Source organism: Malus domestica, chromosome 03 (genome assembly GCF_042453785.1).
Source record: "Malus domestica chromosome 03, GDT2T_hap1".
In the NCBI taxonomy this organism is placed as follows: domain Eukaryota; kingdom Viridiplantae; phylum Streptophyta; class Magnoliopsida; order Rosales; family Rosaceae; genus Malus; species Malus domestica.
The window spans coordinates 3823037-3847500 of record NC_091663.1 but is presented as its reverse complement, the minus strand read 5'-3'; the positions used below and the strand labels follow the sequence as shown (position 1 = coordinate 3847500).

Sequence of the window (24464 nt, the reverse complement as noted above, 5' to 3'; positions counted from 1 at the left end):
AGGGCCTATTCCTGATTTGAGTAGGATTCCAAACCTTGCTTATATGTAAGTTCATTCAAGAAGTTTCACTTCATACCCCATTATTTGTTTTGATTTTCTTGCTTTTCTAAATTCTTAGAATATAGTATACGTTATGTTTCGACAGTTCTTATGCAATTTGTTATTTATTAATACCAATTTTCAGAGACCTAAGCTCAAATCGGCTAAACGGATCCTTGCCTCAGGGTACACTTTCTGATAACATCACGACGATGTAAGATACTATCTACCTTGCAAATGATATGCCATATATATTATATTTGACATTTAGTAGCAGTTTATTGTTAAATGTTCTCTGAAAAGCATTGTTAAGCTTTGAAGATCGTATAATCAATTCTAAAAGGTTTACATGGATGTATAATATTCGACGGATGAACTTTGTGCGCAGCAATTTATCTAACAACACTCTGACCGGAACATTTCCTGGCCACTTTTCAGATCTTCCTAATCTTCAGAGATTGTGAGCCACTTCAAACTGATCTTTTGGTGTTTTCAAGCTTCCATCTATCTTCCTTTGTGAACAGCAAGAGTTTGAAGTTTTGCTCTTTAAGATGTTATCAAATGTTTTAGCAGTGCCAAAAATGAAAACTATGTTATGAAGTAAAGTGGGAGTTTATTCCGCATGGCAGGTCTATAGCAAACAATTCATTGAACGGCTCCATTCCAGCAACGCTTTGGGAAAACAGGAAACTCAACAAGACAGAAAGACTAATCATGTAAGAACTGGAGTGAGAAAAATTGTTACTTCTGTTGTGTGTGTGAATTTACACTCTCTAGTGTTAGGATGCCGGTGTTTAGAAATGTTATTCCATTTCCTATTCCGGTCATCCTTTTCTTTTTACTAATATGTTTTATAGCATCTTCTTGAAATTTTAGTGAAGTGTGGCTTCTGATATTGTAGGGAGATGCAGAACAATAAGCTTACAAATATTACCGGCAGTACTGTACTTCCGCAAAATGTCACTGTCTGGTTTGCTTCTGGACTTTGATCTATGTTAATGTATCTCTAAGTGCAAGTTATGTTATTCTTATACAAATATCCAGCATCTGCAATGAAATACTCCGTTAAACTTTCTCTTCTGGTTATTATTGTTCAGGCTTCGGGGAAATCCGGTTTGCTCAAATGGCAACCTTGTTAACTTGTGCGGAACAGAAAGTGATGATGAAAATGACAGTCATATTTCGACTAACTCCACTGCCAACTGTCCGAATCAAGCATGTCCACCCGCTTACGAATATATTCCTGTAGCTTGTTTTTGTGCTGCTCCTCTAATTGTTGACATTCGGTTGAAAAGTCCCGCATTCACAGATTTTCGCCCTTACGAAAGTACATATGAGCAGTATCTTACTTCTGGTATCAAATTAGATCTCGATCAGCTGGTCATTACTTCGTTTGTATGGGAAAACGGACCTCGACTGAGAATATCTCTGAAGCTTTTTCCTGTATATGTTGATAATGCCAATAATTCCCATACTTTCAATAGAACTGAAGTTAAAAGAATCATGAATATGTTCGCATCATGGGCAATTCCTGGCAGTGACCTATTTGGACCCTACGAACTTCTCGACTTCATTCTACTGGATCCTTACAAGGATGGTATGTCTCAAAAGCCTTGTTTTTTCTAGATGTGAAATCGTGTGTTGATTTTGATTTGTTGATCTCACGGCTCTTCTTGATGTCACAGTGTTTGCCTCCTCTTCAAAGTCCGGTCTAGGCAAGGGTGCTCTGGCTGGCATCATACTAGGGACTATTGCTGGTGCCGTTACATTATCTGCAATTGTTTCTCTTCTTATATTGAGAAAGCATTTGAAGGATCGCCATGCAATTTCAAGAAGACGTCGTAGTGAGTGTCTTACTATCATAAGGCAAAAGACATATTTGCATAAATGATCATTTCCATGGGGCTTCTCCCGGGTTAGGAACCCTGAGAAGCCCCGCACCCAATTGAATTTAACAAGATTGAACAGGTGCATCAACTCTTGGTCCAAATAATTTCACTTTTTAACATTGCGCCTTCGTTTATATGCAGCAACCAAGAGCTCCATAAAAATTGAAGGTGTCAAGGATTTTACTTTTAGAGAAATGGCCACGGCTACAAACAACTTTAGCAGCTCTGCTCAAATTGGACAAGGAGGTTATGGAAATGTTTATAAAGGCATCCTGGCAGACGGAACCGTTGTGGCCATAAAACGTGCACAAGGGGGATCATTACAGGGCGAGAAGGAGTTTCTAACAGAAATAGAATTATTGTCACCCTTACATCATAGGAATCTCGTGTCCTTAGTTGGGTATTGTGATGAAAAAGGGGAACAGGTACATTCGCTTATCCTTTCTGAATGTAGTTCTGCTACATTTTATCTCCTCTTCTTGCCCTCTTTTGTTATGTCGGACCAACAATTTTACTTGGGAAAAGCTTGACTTGTGTTATTTTTGTGCATGCAGATGTTGGTTTATGAGTTTATGTCCAATGGAACTCTAAGGGATCACCTTTCTGGTAAACCTAATACTCTTGTTTTACTGTCTTTGGTTTTTAATTCATCTCTGTCTGAATTTCGGTAGAGTAATTTACCGCTGGTAAATGTTTGACTAAGAATTTACAATAGGGATTTCGGTTACATGCCATTCGACAACTTTATAATTGATGTGTGTCTCAGCAGCTAGGTCTAAAGAACCACTGGGTTTTGAGATGAGATTAAGAATTGCTCAGGGATCAGCCAAGGGCATCCTATACCTCCATACAGAAGCCAACCCTCCGATATTTCATCGAGATATCAAGGCGACCAATATATTATTGGACTCTAAGTTCATTGCAAAGGTTGCTGATTTTGGCCTTTCCCGTCTTGCCCCGGTTCCAGATTTTGAAGGGACTGTGTCTTCTCATGTATCCACAGTAGTGAAGGGGACACCGGTAAGACTCGTAAGCATTGTACTTACCTAACTAATAGCTACACAGATTAAAAACTCTCTTATTATTTGAATTGATATTTCAGGGTTACCTTGATCCAGAATACTTCTTAACTCATATGCTAACGGATAAGAGCGATGTTTATAGCCTCGGTGTTGTGTTTTTGGAGCTCTTAACAGGCATGCAGCCAATCTCACATGGCAAAAACATTGTTCGAGAGGTAATTACTCGAACCTAATTACAGACTCTGTTTTGGATAACACTATATATGTAGACCATTTTCTTTTCTTTGCATATAAGTGTTAAAGATCAACACCAGCCCATTAAGATCAGTCGGTACAAAGGAACTAGATTGGTCTAGTTCAAACATGCATGGTTTTCTCTAGAAGATTCTATAATGGGAATATGCTAGAAAACTCTAGCAAAGAAGGTTGTTCCTTAAGTTGGTGGAAGATTCTAGAAGAATGGTGAGGTTTCCACCAAATGCAAGAATAGTGTAGATAATTCTAGCTTGGGAAGTTAGTAGAATTATCTAGATAACTCTAGCATGATGTTTTCATACTTCTCCAAGGTTCCATCCATGCCTATAAAGGGAGAAGGCATCCACACCATTTGTATCTAACAAGTAAGTAAGTAACCAACCAATCAACCAACCAAGGAGAAGTAGGCAACCAAGTGAGAGTAAGAAGTAAGAGTAGTCTTGTGAGGAGTGTGAGTGATCTAGAGTTTATCTCTAGAAAGTGAGTGAGTGTCATAGCTTCTCAAGTGTGTCTTTGATAGTTTGTGTGTTGTAATATTTTGTGTGTGTAATACAAGTAATTTGTTTACTTGTGTTGTCTCTCCAACACTTATGTTAGAGTTGTGTACTCTAATTTTTTCCCAACAATAAGGACATAACGTCTTAGTCAAGACCACTTATGGTTGACGCTAATTAATCCTTGTGATCGACTAGATGCACCAGTTTAGTGTTATTTACAAGTTTTTTTGCACTTCAGGTAAACATTGCATTCCAATCCGGTATGATCTTCTCAGTTATTGATGGAAGAATGGGGTCTTATCCTTCCGAGTGTGTGGAAAAGTTCTTGAGTTTGGCTCTCAAGTGTTGCAAAGTGGAGACAGACGCGAGACCCTCAATGGCGGAGGTTGTTCGGGAACTCGAGAACATATGGTTTATGATGCCGGAGTCTGACAGCAGAACATCGGAATCAGTGACGAGCAGTAGTGGTGGAAAGGTAGTGACTCTTCCACCCTCATCCAATGCAGCGAGGCATCCTTACGTCTCTATAGACGTCTCTGGCAGTGACCTTGTTAGCCGAGTCGTACCGACAATTACACCAAGATAGGAACCGTAGAGGGAACTATAGCCGCATTTGATTTGGATTTTTGTAAGATTGGGGAGGTAGAGGAGTGCATTTTTTTATCCTTTTGTTGTAAAACTAGTATACTTGAACATTCAAAACAGTTGCATACTTGCATACAAGAAACTAAAATCTTTTGCCATAGATCAGATAATTCAGAAATGTTTTGTTCCAGTTTGTTCAAGTTGAGTATGCAAATACGATTAACGTTTTGAGTTCGCAAGGGCAGGAGGGAAGAGGAGAAACGGAGAGGGAGGGGCGGCGCTACGGGAGGCAGATGGTTAGGAGGTGGTGGTTGGTGGCCAGTTACAGTGAAAAGTTACAAGAAGATTTTTAGGAGAAATTATAGCAATTTTATTAAGAGAATTAAGAGATAATTTCAATCTTCGTAAGGGTCCTTATGAATCATATTCAGAGGATCTCAAATATTAAAATAAAAACTTCAGAATATGAATACAAGACTAACTTGGTCAATCTATATGTAACCATATTAGTGAATTAGCGGACTTGACAAGCACAAGAAGTACCAAATGACCTTAACCAAGCTTTGATGTCCATAGCCAAATGAATGCCGTCTTTAGCAACTTTTTTAAATTTCAATCATATCAGTGCTTGTTGTGTGGGAAATTTGTAATAAAAAAAACCCTCCAACATAGTTATCTGATTCGTGCAAAAAACTACACCAACACTCTCATTATATGGCACTGGTACACTGCCATGTTGGTGTCCCGTGCCAATGAAGAAAAGACACGTGTAAGTTTTTGTCCACATATTATTGTTTTATTGGCATGAGACGCTCATGTAAATTGTCTCCCATTACAAAGAAGGCTTGGAGTGCAAGGCAAGTAACCTACAACATATAAATTCCTACAATAATAGTCAACCTATACAAGAAAGGAAAGAACATCGTTTAATAACTTGAGATTTTCCTAATCCAAATGGCGTGAGGATTTCCCATAGAACTTGAGGCGGCTGGAAATTTTTTAGTAATGATAAGAGGATTCCTAGCTAGCTAGTGGAGAAAAGAGTTGGCATCGATCAAACACATAAATACCTCTTCCCTCTCGTTTCTATCTCACTCTCAGACGTTCACATCCAAACCCTAATTCTGTAACCTAAAAAACACACCGAGAGAGAGAGCCATGACGCAGCAACCGTCCAATCTCCGATGGGGAGAGCTCGAAGATGAAGACGGCGAGGAGGACCTGACATTCCTTCTGCCGCCGAAGCAGGTGATTGGGCCCGACAAGAACGGCATCAAGAAGGTGATTGAGTACAAGATCAAGGAGGACGGCACTAAGGTCAAGATCACAACCAATATTCAGGTTCGGAAAATCGTCGTCAATAAGCGGGTCGTGGAGCGCCGCTTGTGGGCAAAGTTCGGTGATGCCGCGCCCGTGAATAAAGGTGCGGGTGACCGAGGGGTGGTAGACGACAGTCTCACTATGGTCTCCACGGAAGAGATCGTCCTCGAGCGCCCAGGTATGCCTTGCTCTTCCTCTTTTAGGATTTTTGGACTGCTGTGTTTTTTTTTTCACATTATCTAAAATTTATTAGAGAGCTCTGCGTACGTGTGTTTAAAAAAAAAAAGCTAATGAAAAGGGTTTGAAAACTTTAAGTTTTAACGATAAGGACAAAATAAATAGTAAAGTGAATAGTATTATGATTGATTTTTTAGTGTAAAAATGTGGTTTTTTGTTAAAATAAACAGTACCAAGAACTTTTTGTTAAAATTCCAAAAAAAAAATGATGACTTTATCACAGTAGTTCACTACTTTGGGGGCAAAAAGACGGCTCTGCGTATGTTTTGACTTGCATGAACTTCTTTTTTGGCGAATCACATATATAATTTAGGTTTTTGTGGAGAGGTTAGATATGTTGATTAAGAAATTGTTGAATTGTTGTCTCGATTTATACACAAATTTTAATTTATCAGTTCAAACTAAAGAAAATCATTACTGTAAATTTCAAAATCCTTAATGTGTCACTTAACACTGACTCCATTCAAAATTCAATTAGAAGTTTAGTTTGTACTTTGTTCTAGTAATATAGTATACAAATTTAAACAAAAAAAATTAAGAGAAACGTTATCTGATTTTTCAGAATCTTTTAATGTGTCATTTAACACGTATGAATGGGTTGTAAGTTACTTTATTTTTTAAAATTTTCTTTCTGAAAGTTGTCTTTCTCTTTTAACTTTTTACTTCTCATGTCGAATTAGATTATTATTGACGCTCCATTTTTAACAGGTAGCAAAACTGCAGGAGGAGAGGCTTTGGGTGATGGACTTGGAAAAGGAGGGGAGATCAAACTTTGTAGGACTTGTGGTAAGAAGGGTGACCACTGGACTGCCCATTGCCCCAACAAGGATTTAGCCCCCCAGGACCCCGAACCGTTTACTGATCATAAGCGTCCTACGTCCGGACATGGCAAGTATGTGCCTCCTAACAAAAATGCAAGTGGTGACATGAGACGAAGGAACGATGACAACTCGGTTCGCGTTTCCAACCTTTCGGAGGACACACAGGAGGCCGACTTGCATGAACTTTTCCGGCCTTTCGGCCCCGTGACCCGTGCTCACGTTGTCCGGGACAAGACTACTTCCGTTAGCAGAGGATTTGGGTTTGTCGAGTTTGTGAGTAGGGACGATGCCCAGAGAGCAATCAACAAACTTGATGGCTACGGTTATGACAATCTCATCCTCAGGGTTGAATGGGCTCCACCCAAAGCAAAATAGGGGTGCATTTTTGCTCACCCACATTAACTATAGGGTATGCTCACCACCCCTTTCAATGCTTGACATGTGTAATCCATACTAACTCTAGTTAAGCCTTATTTTTTTATTTTTTTTTGCTTTAATTAATAGGAAAGAGAATCCTATTTTTACTCATTTACTTCCATATAAACTTTCTTTTTTAATATTCTATTAAAACTTAAAAATCCCCTTTTTGAATACAAACAGACGCAAGTCTGCGCTACCATCTTCTAGGTTTTCATCTGCTACGCTACTGGGTTTTCCATCTGCTAAGGTATGCAATTCCCATTTTTTTTTTTTTTAGGATTATTATAGCCTATTACTTATTACATTGACAGTTGTAAAATTCACCTTTCACCCTATGAGAGTAATTGTCCAACCCAACCGGCGAGTAAGGATGGGCATTGAAATACTTTAAGTTATGTTCCATCATGGACTTGACGGGATAGTACTTCAAAATAAAATTGACTTACCTGGTAGGGTAATGTTGTCATTGAAATAACACTTGTTTTAGATGAAACTCGTCAAAATAAAATTGTACAAAAAGCTAGTCCAAAAAGTGGGCAGTACTTTGAGATGAAACTCATCAATATCCAACAAAATACAATTGTTTGATATGAAACTCATCAAAATAAAATTGTACAAAGCTAGTAGGATGAATATTCTTCACTTCAAAGGATGTCGTTCCAAAAAAAATTCTCTAAATTGTATTACAACTTGATCTAAGATGTTGATGGATTTGAAAAATTCAGTTCAGGAGTGGTTCCCAGAGGTATTGGTTGAATGTTTGATGTTGATGGATTTGAAAATTTTAGTTGAGGAGTGGTTCCCAGAGGTATTGGTTGAATGTTTTCCTGCAAATTAATAAAAAGAAAAAAAATACTTATGAAACTAGAGAACAAAAATATAGTACACTATATATATAGTACATTAAGTGAAGATACAAACCCCATGATTCATAAATGAGTAATTGGACATCATGGGACTTATAGCTTGAAATCCAAGTTGGTGATTTTGAATCCCTTGAACTGGCAGATTTTGAATCCCTTGAACTGGCAGATTTTGAATCCCTTGAACACAAGGAACAATTGGAAATCCATAAGGAAAATGTGTGACTTGACTTATGGGTGCCATATTGAATTGGTTTTGACTTGGCATTCCAATATGTCCCTAGATACCAATTCCAATTGATCCATCAGAAATATATTAATACAATGCTAATGAACAAAAATATAAATAAATAAATAAAACATTCATGACAAAAATTTGCTAAACTTTAAACCTGAGTTTGTGCATATCTTGTTGATGGTCCATTCCTCTCATATGCATTTGAATTGGATTCTTTAATAGCTATTAAACAATTAAAATAATAATTACATCGACAAATGCAAAATGTGAATCAAATAGTAAATAAAAACAAGCCAAATATGTGCTAACCTTTTCTCTTGTATGGACCTTTCTTTTTAGGTTGATTAGATTCCAAAGCACTTTTCATTCTACCTTTGCCCCGACCTTTGGACTTCTGAACTTTTGGATCTTGGATCTTAGGATTTTTCTCAGCTTCAGTCACATGCTTAACATAATTTACATCATTTGTTCCATCATCTTGTTCTCCAAAATTGACATGCTTTTCCATTTTTTTCTCCAACTTTAACAACTCAGATTTCAAAAAACTACATTTTTGGCTATTTTTTGCACCTTTTGCTATGATTCTTTGTGCTATATTAGATAGCTCGCTATACTGAACCAAGGAAGATGAGTCTAAATTACTCACAAACGGTTCACCATAGGAATCAAATCCAATATCACATTTAGCATCCTTGCTCCATCTTTTCAAATAATAATTGTATGGTATACTTGAAAAGTCTAAATCATAGTATAACTTTAGAGCATGTGCACAAAGAATCCCCTCAAACTCAAACTTTTTGCAACTGCACAAAACTGTTTGATTTGCAAGGTCATACATAAGTGTTCTATTAATTCCTTGTTTTCCTGAGTTCATTACTGTGTATGTACGTGTTACCCCATCATCACTTTCTAATTTCAGTGGCCTCAAATTTAAAACTTTCTTAACCTCCTCTTGGAAACAATAAAAAATCTTACTTGTATACTGCTTTGTTGCTTCAATCTCCACATTCCAATCAGAATACAAACTGCGCCATTTTTGTCTAGTTGCATTTTCTGCTTGCCTTTCCTTTTCTTTTCGATCCGCTACTGCTTTATCATATTGGATGACGAACTCTTGCAGAAGGAGGTTTCGAGCAAAATACTTTTTCAAAAACTTGTTCATGCTTTCAATTCTTTGTGTTGTCGTCATACCTAAGAAAAAAAATGGAAATTGATCATAGTATAGTGGAAAAAGAAACTTGTGAATAATATGTAAAAATAATATATTAGGAATTAGTCAAGAGTAATAGCTGCACAAAAATGGTCTCGACCATAAACTTGTGCCCATTTTTCACGTAATAGATATATCCCTTCTAGCCAATCATTTCCTCTCAATTCATAATCATCAAGTAACTTATTCCAACTTGATTCAAATTCTTCAACAGTCTCCGGATCATATATGCATCTTTTGAAATCCTGTGTAAATGATTTAAACTCACTGAAAACATGATTCAAGTTCCTCGCAGCATTCTGATATATGTGCCACAAACAAAGTCGGTGGTGGCAATTAGGAAATACTTCACTAATCGCAGCAGCGATTGATTGGGCTTGATCTGTAAATATGGTTCGTGGTGCTTTTCCATCCATGGCTTGTAAAAAGGCCTTGAACAGCCACTCACATGCATCTGTTGTCTCTCCATCTAGCAAACCACATCCGAAAAGTATGGTTTGACCATGATTATTGATACCAACTACTGGGGCACACACCATATTATATCTATTTGTTTTGAATGTCGTATCAAAACATACAACATCACCAAATATAGTATAATCGCACCTCGAATTTCCATCACAGAAAAAACAACCACTTATTTCATTCTCCTCGTTTGTTCGAAGAGAATAGAAAAATGACTTGTCTTCAGTTTGCTTTTTCTTAAAATATTCAAGCAAACATTCTGAGTCGCCCTTTTTAAGAATCCCGATGCGCTTTCTCATTATCAAATTGTTACAATCAGACTGAATAAAATTTAGTTTTTGAGACCCTCCTGCTTCTGTCGTAAAGTATGAGAATATCTGAGATGGCTGTAGTCCTGCAGAATGCATTTGATCTATCAATTTTGCTTGAGAAGGCTCTATTAATCGTTGTGACCTCAATAAATGGGAACTTGATGCCGGAACAAGAACATGACTATGTTCAGCAACAAAATTTGTCACAACAAACTTCCCTTCTAAATTAAGTTTGATTTCAAGCATTGCCTTGCAGCCACATCTTGTTTCTTCTCTTTTCTTCTTTGGAGTTCTTTTTTTTTTATAAAAACCTTCACAAGAACAACAAAATTGTTTTTTCTTTAGCACACCTGACCTGTCCTTATTCTCTCTGTTTTTTCTCACGCTAAATCCAACTCTTCTACCATATGCATTGTAGTAATTATATGCATCATCCTCATTATCAAAAGTCATCCCCAAAGAAATATCACCAACTTTGCTTGTAAATTCTCCTTTTTCTTCATTTTGATCCAAGACTTCAAAGGTTTCGGAATCTGAATCTAAGTGTATACAATCAACTGATTCTTTAGCATCACTAGAAGATGGAGTATGAAACTCATCATCTTGGTGTTCCATCTGTATAAGTGCCAAATTACATAATATTGAATTAAATTAACACCCTATAATAATTCTAAAAACCATATATATTGACACCCTCTAATAATAATTAAAATCATATATTTTGACACCCTATAATAATCATAAAAATCATATATTTTGACACCCTACCACCACCGCCTCATACTTAACACGACATGGAGCATAATTTAAAGTATCCCGTCATAAAGATATGATTAACATCTTATAATAATCATAAAAATCATATATTATCATCATAAAGACTCTGGGCAGTACTATCCCGTCAAGTCCATGATGGAACATAACTTAAAGTATTTCAATGCCCATCCTTACTCGCCGGTTGGGTTGGACAATTACTCTCATAGGGTGAAAGGTGAATTTTACAACTGTCAATGTAATAAGTAATAGGCTATAATAATCCTAAAAAAAAAAAAAATGGGAATTGCATACCTTAGCAGATGGAAAACCCAGTAGCGTAGCAGATGAAAACCTAGAAGATGGTAGCGCAGACTTGCGTCTGTTTGTATTCAAAAAGGGGATTTTTAAGTTTTAATAGAATATTAAAAAAGAAAGTTTATATGGAAGTAAATGAGTAAAAATAGGATTCTCTCTCCTATTAATTAAAGCAAAAAAAAAATAAAAAAATAAGGCTTAACTAGAGTTAGTATGGATTACACATGTCAAGCATTGAAATGGATGGTGAGCATACCCTATAGTTAATGTGGGTGAGCAAAAATGCACCCGCAAAATAGAGCCTTTCTTACCCTTCTAAAATTGGTTACCCTCTTTTACTAATACGCGGATTAATCACATTTGGAGTTTTATTAGTTTTACAGCTTATAGATGGGCCAAGTTAGCTTTGTTTTGATCTTTAATCATTTTTGTAGTGATTGTAATCCTCTCTATATTCAAGAAATTTGCTACTTTTTACCTCTCGACATTCTAGTTAGCTTTATTTTTTATCTTTAGATCATGCATTTCTAAAAAATAATTACATCCGTAACTCATGACGTTACAGTTACTCTAATTAAGTTAAAAGAAAAAAAAAGACTAAAATATCACGCAATAATGAGTTTGAGGATCATAAGAAACAAAGACCATCTATTTCAATCAAATTTTGTAGATCATATGATGGGACGCCTTATCCAATTGTCAACCGCCACATCGTATGGCTCCTAAAACAAATGTCACGCCCCGAACCCAACATATGTCCAGGATCGACGCGTGACGTCATCCAGCATCCGTATATCTAACAGATCCCACCTCTGAGATATGCACAAGGCATAACTCAAGATCCAACTACATAATAATTTTTCGTAAGCTTTATGGCTGCATCTAACCTCCTCGTTAGACTGCCTACGTACCCTAAACAGGGATCAAGTCATTCGTAGTTCATCGATCACTACCCATCTACCTTTACCACAATACATTCAAGCCGAAAGATATATCATTTCTCAATCAATCATTAGAATTTGACAAGTATGGAAGTACTAGATTCAAGGCTACATAACAATCCAATATGACAATCAAAGTTTCCATTCCACCTCTCATATAAGTCATTATGTTTTCAACATGAAACCTTAATCCACCACATGTAACATATCCAAGAACCAACAAAGCACAATATTATTCTCAAGCCACTTTGAGCAACGAGACTAATCATAATAATAACAATCATATCCCACATCATTCCGCAATCATTCTACTTAATCAATCCTAAAATCAAAGATGCATGATATCTACAATTACTATGTTATTCAATCAATAAGGTCTCATATCCATTCACAAATTTTAATAAAGGATCTCTTCATAATTCCCCACCTGGATTCCAAGTACTAACATGATAGGTCTAATTTATACACAATGTCTACTGTGAACAATTCATATTCACTCGACTCTAAGGTCGAACTACCTTTACGAAAATGAGCAAGAGTAGGGATTCCAGACCACTCAACATAATCCAACCAAAATACTAAGCGCCCTTTTGTAATCTCTTCAGACCTGAAATCTGTACAATCAGTGACTAGACCATAGGAATGGTGCATCGGCATCAAGAATTCAGATAAGCCACAAAGCTCGGGTGAGTGACAATAATACAAGTATGTGATAATAATGATAAAGCTAACCATTAATCACCGTTTACATCTCTTGAATATAAATTATTCATAAGAAATCAATACCAAACTTTTGTAAACACCAAAGGAGTCACCCAGACATCCAACGGTTCGTCTGAAACCCATCACAACATCTCACAACCATCTTCTCATACAACACAATGTAAAGTAGGGTTAGAGCGACACAGTTTGACCGAAGCCTACACCTTTGAAGCCATCTAAATTCAAATTCAATGAATCCCAATGTGAGTACAATCTCGGACCATCACTCAACGGAATCCCTCATATTTCGTGATTCCGGACTATCTCTCAACGGAATCCAAATGGATACGATTCCAGAGCATCATTCAACGGAATCCAAACTAGAATACGATTTCGGACCATCACTCAACAGAATCGCGGAGTAAAAGGGATTCCGGACCATCACTCAACGGAATCCAAACCGAGATACGATTCCGGAACATCACTCAACGGAATCATAGTGTAGAAGGGATTCCGGACCATCACTTAACGGAATCCACACAAGGATACGATTCCGGAACATCACTTAACGGAATCCAAACAAGTATATGATTCCCCCATCAAATGTACCAAGTACAACTACTACATGGTGTGGTAAATTCAACAACTCAACTTATCCACATCTCAACCCTTATGAGTTACAACGTAGTCACCTACACCATCAACTTCTCGAGGTCACCACTAATATGTCACGCAAGCATATAAGTGCTACAACATACTTCTAATAGGATTCTAGGATCACATTGTCATAAAAATAATCACACACATCGTTCACATTACTAAAAGATAATTTAACTCACATAAGTCACAACCATCATCAGTACCAAGCCAAATCATGTTTAATAATCATAGGCCTATGGCTAAATATATAAAAATCACATTTCAATAGAATTCACATTTATAAAACCAATTCATATTCACAATTGATACCAATATAAGAAATTAAGATAATAAGTAATATTACAAATATTCAAGTCACTCTCCAACCAATGTAGGCCTACACGACTTCACTTAAGTCTCCCGTAGTACTAATCTTAGTCTTAAGAACGTTTGGAGACATGTTGACCAAGAGTCAACTCTCGTTCAAAGGTAGGGTCCATAATTCTATGCAACTTGATCCGTAAGATCTGCACATTGGATTTTGGATCCGTAACTTTCTAAAGTCCACATTACGCTTCTAAAACAACCTAGTAAAATTTCACCATGATCTGACAGTTGGATCTTCGCTAATTTCAAATTCAAGTGGCGGCCAACGTTTGATTTTACAAACTTAGAAATTCAATTCAGGAAGATCTGTACGTCGGATCCCCGATCCGTCAGTTCCAACTATCCTCAAATATTACGTTCTATATTAAAGTTTGGTGACGATCCAACGGTCAGATCATCGATTCACATTTTAACCAAGTAAGGTATCGTAATGAAACTAAGTAAAAAACAATCAAATTACGTCATACAGATATCAATTATGAAACCAAGGCATCTATTTGAACTTAAAAGGACATCGTTGGCCCATTGGCCATGCCGCCACCGCATGCACCGCCGCACGTGGCGGTTGGCCGCCCCAACTTGTCGGAAAATTTCAACTATTTTTAAAAATTACCAAAAATTACAGAAATGAAGATCTCAAAGAGTAGAGCAAACTTTATACTTGTGGCCAAGTCCAATTTGGCCGGGAAACACCTCAATTTTGCTCAAACCCGCCGAAACCCTAGAAAAGGGTGTGCTTTGATTCGGCTTCCAATCGAACTCTGACGCCTCCAACACTGCTTGGGCTTTGTTCAGGGGCTCAAGGCAAGTCTTTTGGTGGTGGTCATTGGGTGTCAACATTTTGGATTTGGAAGATTTGAACACACACACCCACCACACCCTTAGCGCGGTTTCTCCCTAATTCAAGTCCAAAACCTTTGATTTTTTGGGTGAAACATGTATAGGGAAGGTCAAGGGAGTGTTTCCAAGTGGTTGTTTGAAGAAATTCGTCGGAAAATGGAGATGGGTGGCCGGCAATACACACGAATCGTACGGACCCGTTTCTCCCTTTCTTCCTTTTTCCTTTTTCCCCCCCCCCTTTTCTTCTTTTTCTCACGCCACCCCCCGTGGCTTTTTCTTTTTTTTTCTTCTTTTTTTTTCTTCCTTTTCTTTTAGCCACTGTCGTGGCTTTTTCTTCTCTCTTTTTTTATTTTTTATTTTTTTAGAGCAACAAAATTTCAAATGTCCGTAATTATACCGTTAAAATCCAAACTCGCAAACAGTTTTCGTCTATGCGTTCGTGATCTCGATATCTATTCAACAATATAATTTGTGACCTCGAATGGTCTACGGATTTTAAATAATTAATTTCTCAAAAATATAAAATCTCAATAATACAAATACGTATAATATAACAGTGAAATCCAAGAACGGGATTTCACAACAAAGATCACCCTGACATCCTTCTTTCCGTATTAACCTACACATTGTTTTTAAATTAGATTCAAAGCCCAAATAAGATGAGTCGGGTCCAACAAGCAACCCAAAACATTGATTTGGGCTATATCCACGGACCCCAGCCGACCCAAGCTTCACATGACGCAAGCCCATACGCACACGCTCGACCATCGCCTTAGGGCTTCCGATTTCAGAGACTATATATACAAACACCAAACCACATTTCGTCTTCAACCTCTCACTCCATCTTTCCCATCCAGAAAAACTAGGGTTTCGAGAACCAGCCGCCGCCGCCATGGGGAGAAGACCCGCTAGATGCTACCGCCAGATCAAGAACAAGCCCTACCCGAAATCCCGCTTCTGCCGCGGTGTGCCAGACCCGAAGATCCGAATCTATGACGTCGGCATGAAGAAGAAGGGCGTCGACGAGTTCCCCTTCTGCATCCACCTCGTCTCCTGGGAGAAGGAAAACGTTTCCAGCGAGGCTCTCGAGGCGGCGCGAATTGCCTGCAACAAGTACATGACCAAGTTCGCCGGCAAGGATACCTTCCACCTGAGGGTTAGGGTTCACCCCTTCCATGTCCTCCGAATCAACAAGATGCTTTCGTGCGCCGGAGCCGATAGGCTTCAGACTGGTATGCGTGGAGCTTTCGGGAAGCCGCTAGGTACTTGCGCTAGGGTTGCTATTGGACAGGTCCTGCTCTCTGTGCGTTGCAAGGAAAGCAACAAGAGCCACGCCGCTGAGGCCCTCCGCCGTGCCAAGTTCAAGTTTCCAGGCCGCCAAAAGATCATCGAGAGCAGGAAATGGTATGATTTCTCACCTCTGAGTTTTTTTGGGCTTATTGGTTTTTGGGTTTTGATCTCTCTAACTTCAAATCTAAAACCCAAAATCGAAATCGTATTTCAATTGTTGTTCTTTCTCTTAGGATTTGTAAGATTAAGTCTTATGCTTGTCATAAGTAGATTACAGTTAAACCATATTTTGCTGCAATATTGACATTTAACATGTTTTTGTTGGAAAATTGCCACTGCAATTTGTTAATTTTGGATTGTGAACTCTAAACCTCATAACCCAAAAGCCAAAAGTTTGTTTTGGATTGTTTTGTATAAAGGTTTCTTTAGAATTAGGCCTTATTGTGCTTCAAATTGGTATGGTTTTATTCATGGCATGATAGCTAATGTGTTTCGAATCCGAGTAGTTTGATAACTAAAAGTGATCATGAATTCAAACTGGAATGCTTTCATGACTTCGGTAGAGGATTTCGTGTAGTTTCTGTTGATGAAATGTGTAGGATTGAACCTTATGCTGCAACTTTGTTACTTTTTTCAGGGGATTCACCAAGTTCAACAGAACTGACTATGTGAGGTTGAAGTCTGAGGGTCGTATCATACCTGATGGTGTCAATGCCAAGGTTTGTCCATTTATTCCAAGCTAGCACGTTTTGTTTTACTGTTACTTTCTCGAATTGAGTCTGGTTTCCTCCTATTTGTTTGTACGAATTAGTGATTCATTTGTTGTTTTTGCAGCTTTTGGGATGCCATGGATCTTTGGCTTTGCGTCGCCCTGGTGGAGCATTCATTGATGCTGCTGTGAACTGATTTCGCGCAATCCAACTTCCCCTGGGAATTGTATTCGTGTAATCCAAACTTCGATTCTGTTCTGATTTCCGTTTACTAGATTACGTGTTTTGAACAAGTTTTTGGAGATGTTATCCTTAAGCATTTGTTTAAGTTGTTATAATTTTGGGCAAACTTACTTCGGAGTTGATTTTCATATTTTGAGTAATGTCATTTGGTTAGATTCAATGTTACAAGAATGGTGTTTTTTTAACAATTTGTCTTGAGAGATCTATATTGCATAACTTTATCACTAATAAGAACCAAGTAACGTTGACCGATACTTAATTAATAATCCAATCATCTGTAATCACATTATTTGGTTTGCAAATTTGTTCTTTCTAGCATTACCTGTTTTTACTTAGTATCCTTCGAGATTTGATAGCTTCATTGCCCTCACCCTTGGATGTTGGTTACTGTGTAGCCGATCGATTGGCTGGACACGATGATTATTTTAATGTATACTATTTGTATTTTTTTACTTACAAATAACGTATTTGACCATTTTCATAATTGGAACCCGTTAATTTATTTTCCGTAGAGTGGTATCCTTAGCGTAGAGTGATATCCTAGTAAAGATTTTGTAGTACTACCCGATGTGTAAGGAATGAATCTGAAATCTAAGTCGACCAAAAGAAAGAAATTATGAACAAATCCCCACCATTGAGCTAATCCACGTATTATAATATCAAACATGTAATGGATTACTTCTTATGATTTCTATCACTCGATATGAATCTGTAAATAAGTTTTTTGAATGAAATACGACTCTTTCTGCAGACATGGAATGTCTTCTTCTGAATCCTAACTGATCCGAGGTACGAACTCGGATCGTAACAAGTTCTAGCCTCTTCCAAGAATTTTCTCTTCGGAATCCCAAGGTACGATGAGTTCGTACCTCGAGAAGCCCCAAAATGTTTTGCTGCAGCTCCGCCAAAGCTTGAGCGGAATCACTTTCCACTTCCACAGCAGCTGCCCCCAAATTACCCACCGTCTGCAGCCCGCGACGCACTTGGCTGCATGCCAATCAGAAAAAACTAAAACCAATCAAGAGAAACAATCAATGGTCGAGACTTGAGAGATATCCTGGTAATGATTTTGTAATACTACCCGATGTGTATGGAATGAGTCTCAACTTTAAGTCGACCAAAAGAAAGAAATTATGAACAAATCCCCGCCATTGAGCTAATCCACGGGTTATAATATCAAGCACATTGAGCTAATCCACATGTTATAATATCAAGCACATAACGGATCAATTTTTATGATTTCTATCACTTGATATGCTTCTGTAAATAAAAAATTTGAATGAAATATGACTGTTTCTGCAGACATGAATGTCTTCTTGCTTCTACATTTCAATTTTGCTTCTGAATCCTAACTGAACCGAGGTACGAACATGGATCATAACGAGTTCTAGCCTCTTCCAAGATTTCTCTCGTCAGCTCCGCCAAAGCTTGAGCGGAATCACTTTCCACTTCCACAGCAGCTGCCCCTAAATCAGCCACCCTCTGCAGCCCACGACGCACTTGGCTGCACAGGCAGCAACAAAGTGTTTATTTGGCCGCATGCCAATCAGAAAAATTAAAACCAGTCAAGAGAAACAATTAATGGTCGAGACTTGAGAGTTATTTACGTACCAAGAAAGTTTCTAAATTTTGAGGGCCTGGTCCAACTCCCCCCGTCAATTTTGGGTTAAGGCGTACAGTCATCTATGTCTCAACGGCATCTTCCTCTGCAGCGGCTAATGAATCAGATGATTGCCTACACAATGAGTGAATCTGCAATGTGTTGAATTATGGCCAAAACAAGCCATCACCTTTCGGCTAATAAAGAAATCAAAAGAAAAAAAAGGTGAAAGACAAATGATGATGTTTCTTCCTTGTTTTAGGGAAAAGCAAATGATGATGTTTTCTTCTTTTGGGGTTTTTTATTACCATAATTATTGTTGTTGTTCGGGTAGAAGAGAAGAAAGGGTGAGCTCATTTTTAAGAGAAGAGCAGAAGTGAGAAGAGTGAGCTGCAGAGAGCAGGAGAGTTGCAGAGAGCCCAAACAGAAAAAAGAAGTTGCTGCTTCATTTGGTTAGTAATCATTCACCAAAATAGTTGTTGTTGTAATAGCTTTGAGCTATATGTATAGAGAAGAAATTATTCATTATATTTCTTTCTCTATTTGTTTATGTGGTGTGTGAGAGCTATTGGGTGTATTGGGTTATTTGGGTTGTGAGATTGCCAACATTTTGTAAACTCCCATTTGGTTGATAGTGGATTATTGGGTGAGCTCCTACTGCTCCGAGGACGTACTCCAGTTACACTGACTGTTGAGGAACCTCGTTAAAATCTTGGTGTTCTTTTATATTTTGTTCTTGCATTTCATTTGATAAATTTCCTGTGGGTTAGATTGAGTTGGTTCCATAAGGTTTGGTGCTGTCCTAGCACAACAATTGGTATCAGAGCACTGGTTGCTCTTGGGTACTGTCTAGTTGCCAAAGATGTCAGACGGGCAAGATGAGAATCCTTTTGGAAGCACCTCCGGGTTTGCAAGAACTACGGTGCAAAATGCAAAGTTCGAAGTGGAAAAGTTTGATGGCACAAACAACTTCGGGATGTGGCAATGTGAGGTCAAAGATGTGTTGGCTCAACAAGATCTACTTGCCGCTTTAGGAGAAAAGCCGGAAGCTATGTCGAAGTCGGAATGGGAGAAATTAAATTTGTGGGCTTGCTCTTCAATTCGGTTGTGCCTTGCAAAAACTCAGAAGTATTTTGTGATGCGGGAGACATTAGCAAGTGTGTTGTGGCAAAAATTGGAAGACAAGTATATGACGAAGAGTGCAGAGAACCGGCTACACTTGAAGAAAAAGCTCTACCGCTTCCAATACAAAGAAGGTACAAAAATGATTAGACACCTTGATGCTTTTAATAAGTTGATTGCCGACTTGTTAAATTTAGATGAGGATATTAAGGATGAAGATAAGGCCTTAATATTGTTGAATTCCTTGCCGGACTCTTATGAGCATTTTGTTACCACTATTATGCATGGTAAAGAAACTGTGAAATTTGAAGATGTGTCAAATGCCTTGATGAATTATGAAATGAGGCATAGAGATAAAAATCATGATAGTACCTCTGAAGCTTTATTTGTTAGAGGTAGATCATCGGAAAGGAGGTCCTCTACTAGTAGGAAAAAATCACAGTCTCGACCTAGAGGAAACTCTAAAGGTAGAAAACCTTTGGAAAAGGATGAATGTGCCTTTTGTCATAATAAAGGCCATTGGAAGAAAGATTGTCCTAAGTTGAAGACCAAAGGAAAAGAAAGTTCTGAAGCTAATGTTGCTGAGGTTGAAACAGATTTTTCTGATTTTGCTTTAACCACTTCCTCATCATTTGATTGTGCTACTAAGTGGGTGTTGGATACGGGTTGTACTCATCATATGACTCCTCACAAGGATTGGTTTTCAAGCTTGAAAGAGTTTGATGGTGGCGTTGTGTTCATGGGAGATGACAATCCTTGCACAACAAAAGGGATTGGTACAGTTCGTTTGAAGTTGCATGATGGCATGGTTAAAGAGTTGACAGGTGTTCGGTATGTACCGAATTTGAAGAAAAATCTTATTTCTTTAGGTACTTTGGAATCCAAGGGTTTCAGGTTTCATTCAGATGGACAGACATTGAAAGTTACTTATGGTGCACTTGTTGTGATGAAAGCTCCTAGATGTGGCCATTTGTATTTATTGCAGGGAAGCACTGTGACAGGTGAAGCATCTGTAGTATCTGAAAATATGGGCACATCTGATTCAGATACTACTAAATTGTGGCATATGAGATTAGGCCATGCCGGTGAGAAAGCTCTACAAGGGCTTGTGAAACAAGGTCTTCTAAAAGGTGCCACGACTTGTAAGCTTGATTTCTGCGAGCATTGTGTCTTGGGGAAGCAAACTAGAGTGAAGTTTGGTACTGCTGTACATCAGACGAAGGGCATTCTTGATTATGTGCATTCGGATGTTTGGGGTCCTACAAAGACTCCCTCTTTGAGTGGTAGACATTGGTTCGTGACCTTTGTTGATGATTATTCAAGAAGGTCTTGGGTCTACACTATGAAGCACAAGAGTGAAGTGTTAAGCATTTTCTTGGGTTGGAAGAAAATGGTTGAGAACCAGACTGGGAGAAAGATTAAGATTTTGAGATCGGATAATGGTGGTGAATACACATCCGATCCTTTCTTTAAAGTTTGCAAAGAAGAAGGAATTGTGAGACATTTCAGTGTTCGGGGAACTCCACAACAAAATGGAGTTGCAGAAAGATTGAATCGAACCTTGCTTGAGAAGGTTAGATGTATGTTGTCTCAGTCGGGTTTAAGCAAGTCATTTTGGGCAGAAGCAGTTAATTATGCATGTCACATCATCAACCGGTTACCTTCAGCTGCTATTCAGGGTAAGACACCAATGGAGGTATGGACTGGAAAACCTTCTTCTGATTATGATCATATTCGTATTTTTGGTTCACCTGCTTATTTTCATGTAACTGAAAATAAACTTGATTCTAGAGCCAAAAAGGCTATCTTTCTTGGTTTTAGTAGTGGTGTCAAAGGTTACAGGTTGTGGTGTCCAGAGATGAAGAAACTGGTAATTAGTAGAGATGTGACATTTGACGAAGAAAGTATGTACAAAGTCTCTGAGAAGAATGTGAAAGATGTCCAACAGGTGGAGCTTGAGAAAGTTGCCTCTGGTACTTCAAATCCTATTTCCACTGATGTCGAAGCCACTACAAGTGAAGAAGTGGGAGACCATGAGGATGTTGAAGAAGTTGAACTTGAAGATTCTATTCAAGTTGAAGAGCAAGTTTCACCTCAAGAGTCTATTGCCAAGAACAGAGGAAAGAGACAAATTACCAAGCCAGCTCGGTATAGTAATTATGTTGCTTTTGCTCTTCCTATTATCACTGATGATATTCCATCTAATTTCGAGGAAGCCATTGAGAGTGAGGAGAAGAAGAGGTGGTGCAATGCCATGGGTGATGAGATGAATTCTCTCTTGAAGAACAAGACGTGGGAGTTAGCTAAATTGCCTAAGGGCAAGAAAGCTATCGGTTACAAATGGGTGTATGCCAAGAAGGAAGATGCTGATGAGAAAAGCAATGTGAGATTTAAAGCAAGATTAGTTGCTAAAGGGTATGCACAAAAGGAGGGCATTGACTACAATGAAATCTTTTCTCCGGTTGTGAAGCACTCATCAATTCGTATTATGTTAGCTCTTGTTGCACAATATGATCTTGAGCTTGTGCAACTTGATGTGAAGACGGCTTTCCTACATGGTGATTTGAATGAAGAGATCTATATGTGTCAACCGGATGGGTATATAGTGAAAGGGAAGGAAAATTTGTTTTGCAAATTGAAGAAATCGCTTTATGGCTTGAAGCAATCTCCAAGGCAATGGTATTTGAGGTTTGATAAATTTATGAGAGGCCAAAATTATTCTAGAAGTCAATATGATCATTGTGTGTACTTCAAGAAGTTGCAAGATGGGTCTTTCATTTATTTATTGATATATGTTGATGATATGTTGATTGCCTCAAAAAATGTTGAAGAAATTGAAAAATTGAAGAAGCAAATGAAGAATGAGTTTGAGATGAAGGATCTTGGTGAAGCGAAGAAGATCCTTGGCATGGAGATCACTAGAGATAGAGAGAAGGGTTTGGTCAGTTTGAATCAAAGACAATACCTTGAGAAGTTGATTCGGAAGTTTGGAGTTCATGATTCAACCAAACCGGTTAGTACCCCTTTGGCTCCTCATTTTAAATTGAGTTCTCTACAATGTCCTAAAAATGATAAAGAGAAGCTGCAAATGAAAAATATACCATATGCAAATTTGGTTGGTAGTTTGATGTATGCAATGGTATGCTCTAGACCGGATATTGCTCATGCAGTTGGCATGGTGAGTCGATATATGCATAATCCAGGTAAAGAGCACTGGCAAGCAGCTAAGTGGATATTGAGATATCTCCATGGTACTCGAGATGTTGGTTTATGCTTTGAGAGGGATGACTCTGGTATTGGTCATTTTGCAGTTGGTTATGTTGATTCAGATTATGCAGGTGATCTGGATGGAAGGAAGTCTACTACAGGCTATGTGTTTACTATGGCTAAAGGGCCAGTTTGTTGGAGGTCCATTTTGCAGTCGTCTGTTGCCTTGTCTACTACAGAGGCTGAATATATGGCAGTTGCTGAAGCTATAAAGGAGGCCATTTGGATACATGGGCTTATTAGAGATTTGGGGGTTGATCAGAAGCAGGTGGAGGTACATTGTGATAGTCAGAGTGCCATTTATTTGGCTAAGTATCAAGTTCATCATGCGAGGACCAAGCACATAGATGTGCGTTATCACTTTGTTCGTGAAATTGTTGGTGAAGGGGAAATCATTCTCCAGAAGATTCCAACTAAAGACAACCCCGCTGATATGTTGACTAAGGTTGTTGGTGTAGCCAAGTTTGTTCACTGTTTGAACTTGGCTCACATTATGCCTATATAAAGAAGGCGTTGAGCAGTAGGAGTTTTTTTTGGAGCATTTGGCTCGGCATGAGTTGTTCTCTTGCTAGTGTTTGGGAGTGATTTTTTGGGTCAATTGTGTTGGTTGGCTTATCATGGCGTTTTCGGAATTTGGCCAAGGTGGAGATTGTTGAATTATGGCCAAAACAAGCCATCACCTTTCGGCTAATAAAGAAATCAAAAGAAAAAAAAGGTGAAAGACAAATGATGATGTTTCTTCCTTGTTTTAGGGAAAAGCAAATGATGATGTTTTCTTCTTTTGGGGTTTTTTATTACCATAATTATTGTTGTTGTTCGGGTAGAAGAGAAGAAAGGGTGAGCTCATTTTTAAGAGAAGAGCAGAAGTGAGAAGAGTGAGCTGCAGAGAGCAGGAGAGTTGCAGAGAGCCCAAACAGAAAAAAGAAGTTGCTGCTTCATTTGGTTAGTAATCATTCACCAAAATAGTTGTTGTTGTAATAGCTTTGAGCTATATGTATAGAGAAGAAATTATTCATTATATTTCTTTCTCTATTTGTTTATGTGGTGTGTGAGAGCTATTGGGTGTATTGGGTTATTTGGGTTGTGAGATTGCCAACATTTTGTAAACTCCCATTTGGTTGATAGTGGATTATTGGGTGAGCTCCTACTGCTCCGAGGACGTACTCCAGTTACACTGACTGTTGAGGAACCTCGTTAAAATCTTGGTGTTCTTTTATATTTTGTTCTTGCATTTCATTTGATAAATTTCCTGTGGGTTAGATTGAGTTGGTTCCATAAGGTTTGGTGCTGTCCTAGCACAACAATTAATGGTCGAGACTTGATAAATTTCCTGCGGAATCACTTTCCACTTCCACAGCAGCTGCCCCTAAATCAGCCACCCTCTGCAGCCCACGACGCACTTGGCTGCACAGGCAGCAACAAAGTGTTTATTTGGCCGCATGCCAATCAGAAAAATTAAAACCAGTCAAGAGAAACAATT

The 24464-nt window shown here is 38.3% G+C and overlaps 5 protein-coding genes and 1 long non-coding RNA gene across 9 annotated transcripts in view; 3 read left to right on the top strand and 3 right to left on the bottom strand.

Annotated features, from left to right (window-relative positions):
• Positions 1 to 4477, top strand: part of LOC103417930 (probable LRR receptor-like serine/threonine-protein kinase At1g06840) — a 12706-nt gene extending 8229 nt beyond the window's left edge. For 3 of the 4 annotated variants that reach the window (XM_070818122.1, XM_070818121.1, XM_070818123.1), the window contains 12 exons: positions 1 to 45; positions 185 to 253; positions 428 to 499; positions 669 to 755; positions 941 to 1009; positions 1137 to 1636; positions 1725 to 1883; positions 2070 to 2353; positions 2483 to 2534; positions 2698 to 2948; positions 3031 to 3165; positions 3941 to 4477. The exon at positions 1 to 45 is cut by the window's left edge and continues 24 nt beyond it. In XM_070818122.1, the coding sequence (XP_070674223.1) occupies positions 1 to 45; positions 185 to 253; positions 428 to 499; positions 669 to 755; positions 941 to 1009; positions 1137 to 1636; positions 1725 to 1883; positions 2070 to 2353; positions 2483 to 2534; positions 2698 to 2948; positions 3031 to 3165; positions 3941 to 4288 (2071 nt within the window). In that variant the 3' untranslated portion in view covers positions 4289 to 4477. Of the gene's footprint in view, positions 46 to 184; positions 254 to 427; positions 500 to 668; positions 756 to 940; positions 1010 to 1136; positions 1637 to 1724; positions 1884 to 2069; positions 2354 to 2482; positions 2535 to 2694; positions 2949 to 3030; positions 3166 to 3940 lie in introns of all 4 variants that reach the window. The other variant, XM_029099548.2, reaches the window with a different exon arrangement.
• A 652-nt stretch (positions 4478 to 5129) lies between these two features.
• Positions 5130 to 7040, top strand: LOC103406217 (uncharacterized). The gene is made up of 2 exons (XM_070818658.1): positions 5130 to 5794; positions 6553 to 7040. Exons 1-2 carry the CDS (start codon positions 5446 to 5448, stop codon positions 7038 to 7040), a joined length of 837 nt encoding a protein of 278 aa, XP_070674759.1. The 5' UTR covers positions 5130 to 5445.
• Positions 7041 to 8334: 1294 nt separating this feature from the next.
• On the bottom strand, positions 8335 to 9375 carry LOC139194347 (protein FAR1-RELATED SEQUENCE 5-like). Its single transcript, XM_070818657.1, has 2 exons — positions 8496 to 9375; positions 8335 to 8408 (listed from the first exon to the last, which is right to left on the bottom strand). The coding sequence occupies exons 1-2, from the start codon at positions 9373 to 9375 to the stop codon at positions 8335 to 8337; spliced, it is 954 nt and encodes a 317-aa protein (XP_070674758.1).
• An 83-nt stretch (positions 9376 to 9458) lies between these two features.
• Positions 9459 to 10787, bottom strand: LOC139194346 (protein FAR1-RELATED SEQUENCE 5-like). The gene has a single exon (XM_070818656.1). The coding sequence runs from the start codon at positions 10785 to 10787 to the stop codon at positions 9459 to 9461; it is 1329 nt and encodes a 442-aa protein (XP_070674757.1).
• Positions 10788 to 15546: 4759 nt separating this feature from the next.
• Positions 15547 to 17183, top strand: LOC114823873 (large ribosomal subunit protein uL16). The gene is made up of 3 exons (XM_070818120.1): positions 15547 to 16156; positions 16680 to 16761; positions 16877 to 17183. Exons 1-3 carry the CDS (start codon positions 15645 to 15647, stop codon positions 16946 to 16948), a joined length of 666 nt encoding a protein of 221 aa, XP_070674221.1. The 5' UTR covers positions 15547 to 15644; the 3' UTR covers positions 16949 to 17183.
• An 867-nt stretch (positions 17184 to 18050) lies between these two features.
• LOC139194030 (uncharacterized) lies at positions 18051 to 18759 on the bottom strand. The gene is made up of 2 exons (XR_011578723.1): positions 18607 to 18759; positions 18051 to 18499 (listed from the first exon to the last, which is right to left on the bottom strand). It is a non-coding gene; the product is annotated as an uncharacterized lncRNA (long non-coding RNA).
• Between the last annotated feature and the right edge of the window lie 5705 nt (positions 18760 to 24464).

Bases quoted from the DNA above. Each gene is read 5' to 3' on its own strand.
- LOC103406217 (XM_070818658.1), top strand. From the start codon at position 5,446: ATGACGCAGCAACCGTCCAATCTCCGATGGGGAGAGCTCGAAGATGAA. The intron at 5,795-6,552 runs GCTCTTCCTCTT...CATTTTTAACAG, and splicing joins CGAGCGCCCAGGTATGCCTT to GTAGCAAAACTGCAGGAGGA.
- LOC139194347 (XM_070818657.1), bottom strand. From the start codon at position 9,375: ATGACGACAACACAAAGAATTGAAAGCATGAACAAGTTTTTGAAAAAG. The intron at 8,409-8,495 runs GTTAGCACATAT...ATTGTTTAATAG, and splicing joins AGGTCCATACAAGAGAAAAG to CTATTAAAGAATCCAATTCA.
- LOC139194346 (XM_070818656.1), bottom strand. From the start codon at position 10,787: ATGGAACACCAAGATGATGAGTTTCATACTCCATCTTCTAGTGATGCT.
- LOC114823873 (XM_070818120.1), top strand. From the start codon at position 15,645: ATGGGGAGAAGACCCGCTAGATGCTACCGCCAGATCAAGAACAAGCCC. The intron at 16,157-16,679 runs GTATGATTTCTC...TACTTTTTTCAG, and splicing joins ATCATCGAGAGCAGGAAATG to GGGATTCACCAAGTTCAACA. The intron at 16,762-16,876 runs GTTTGTCCATTT...TTGTTTTTGCAG, and splicing joins CTGATGGTGTCAATGCCAAG to CTTTTGGGATGCCATGGATC.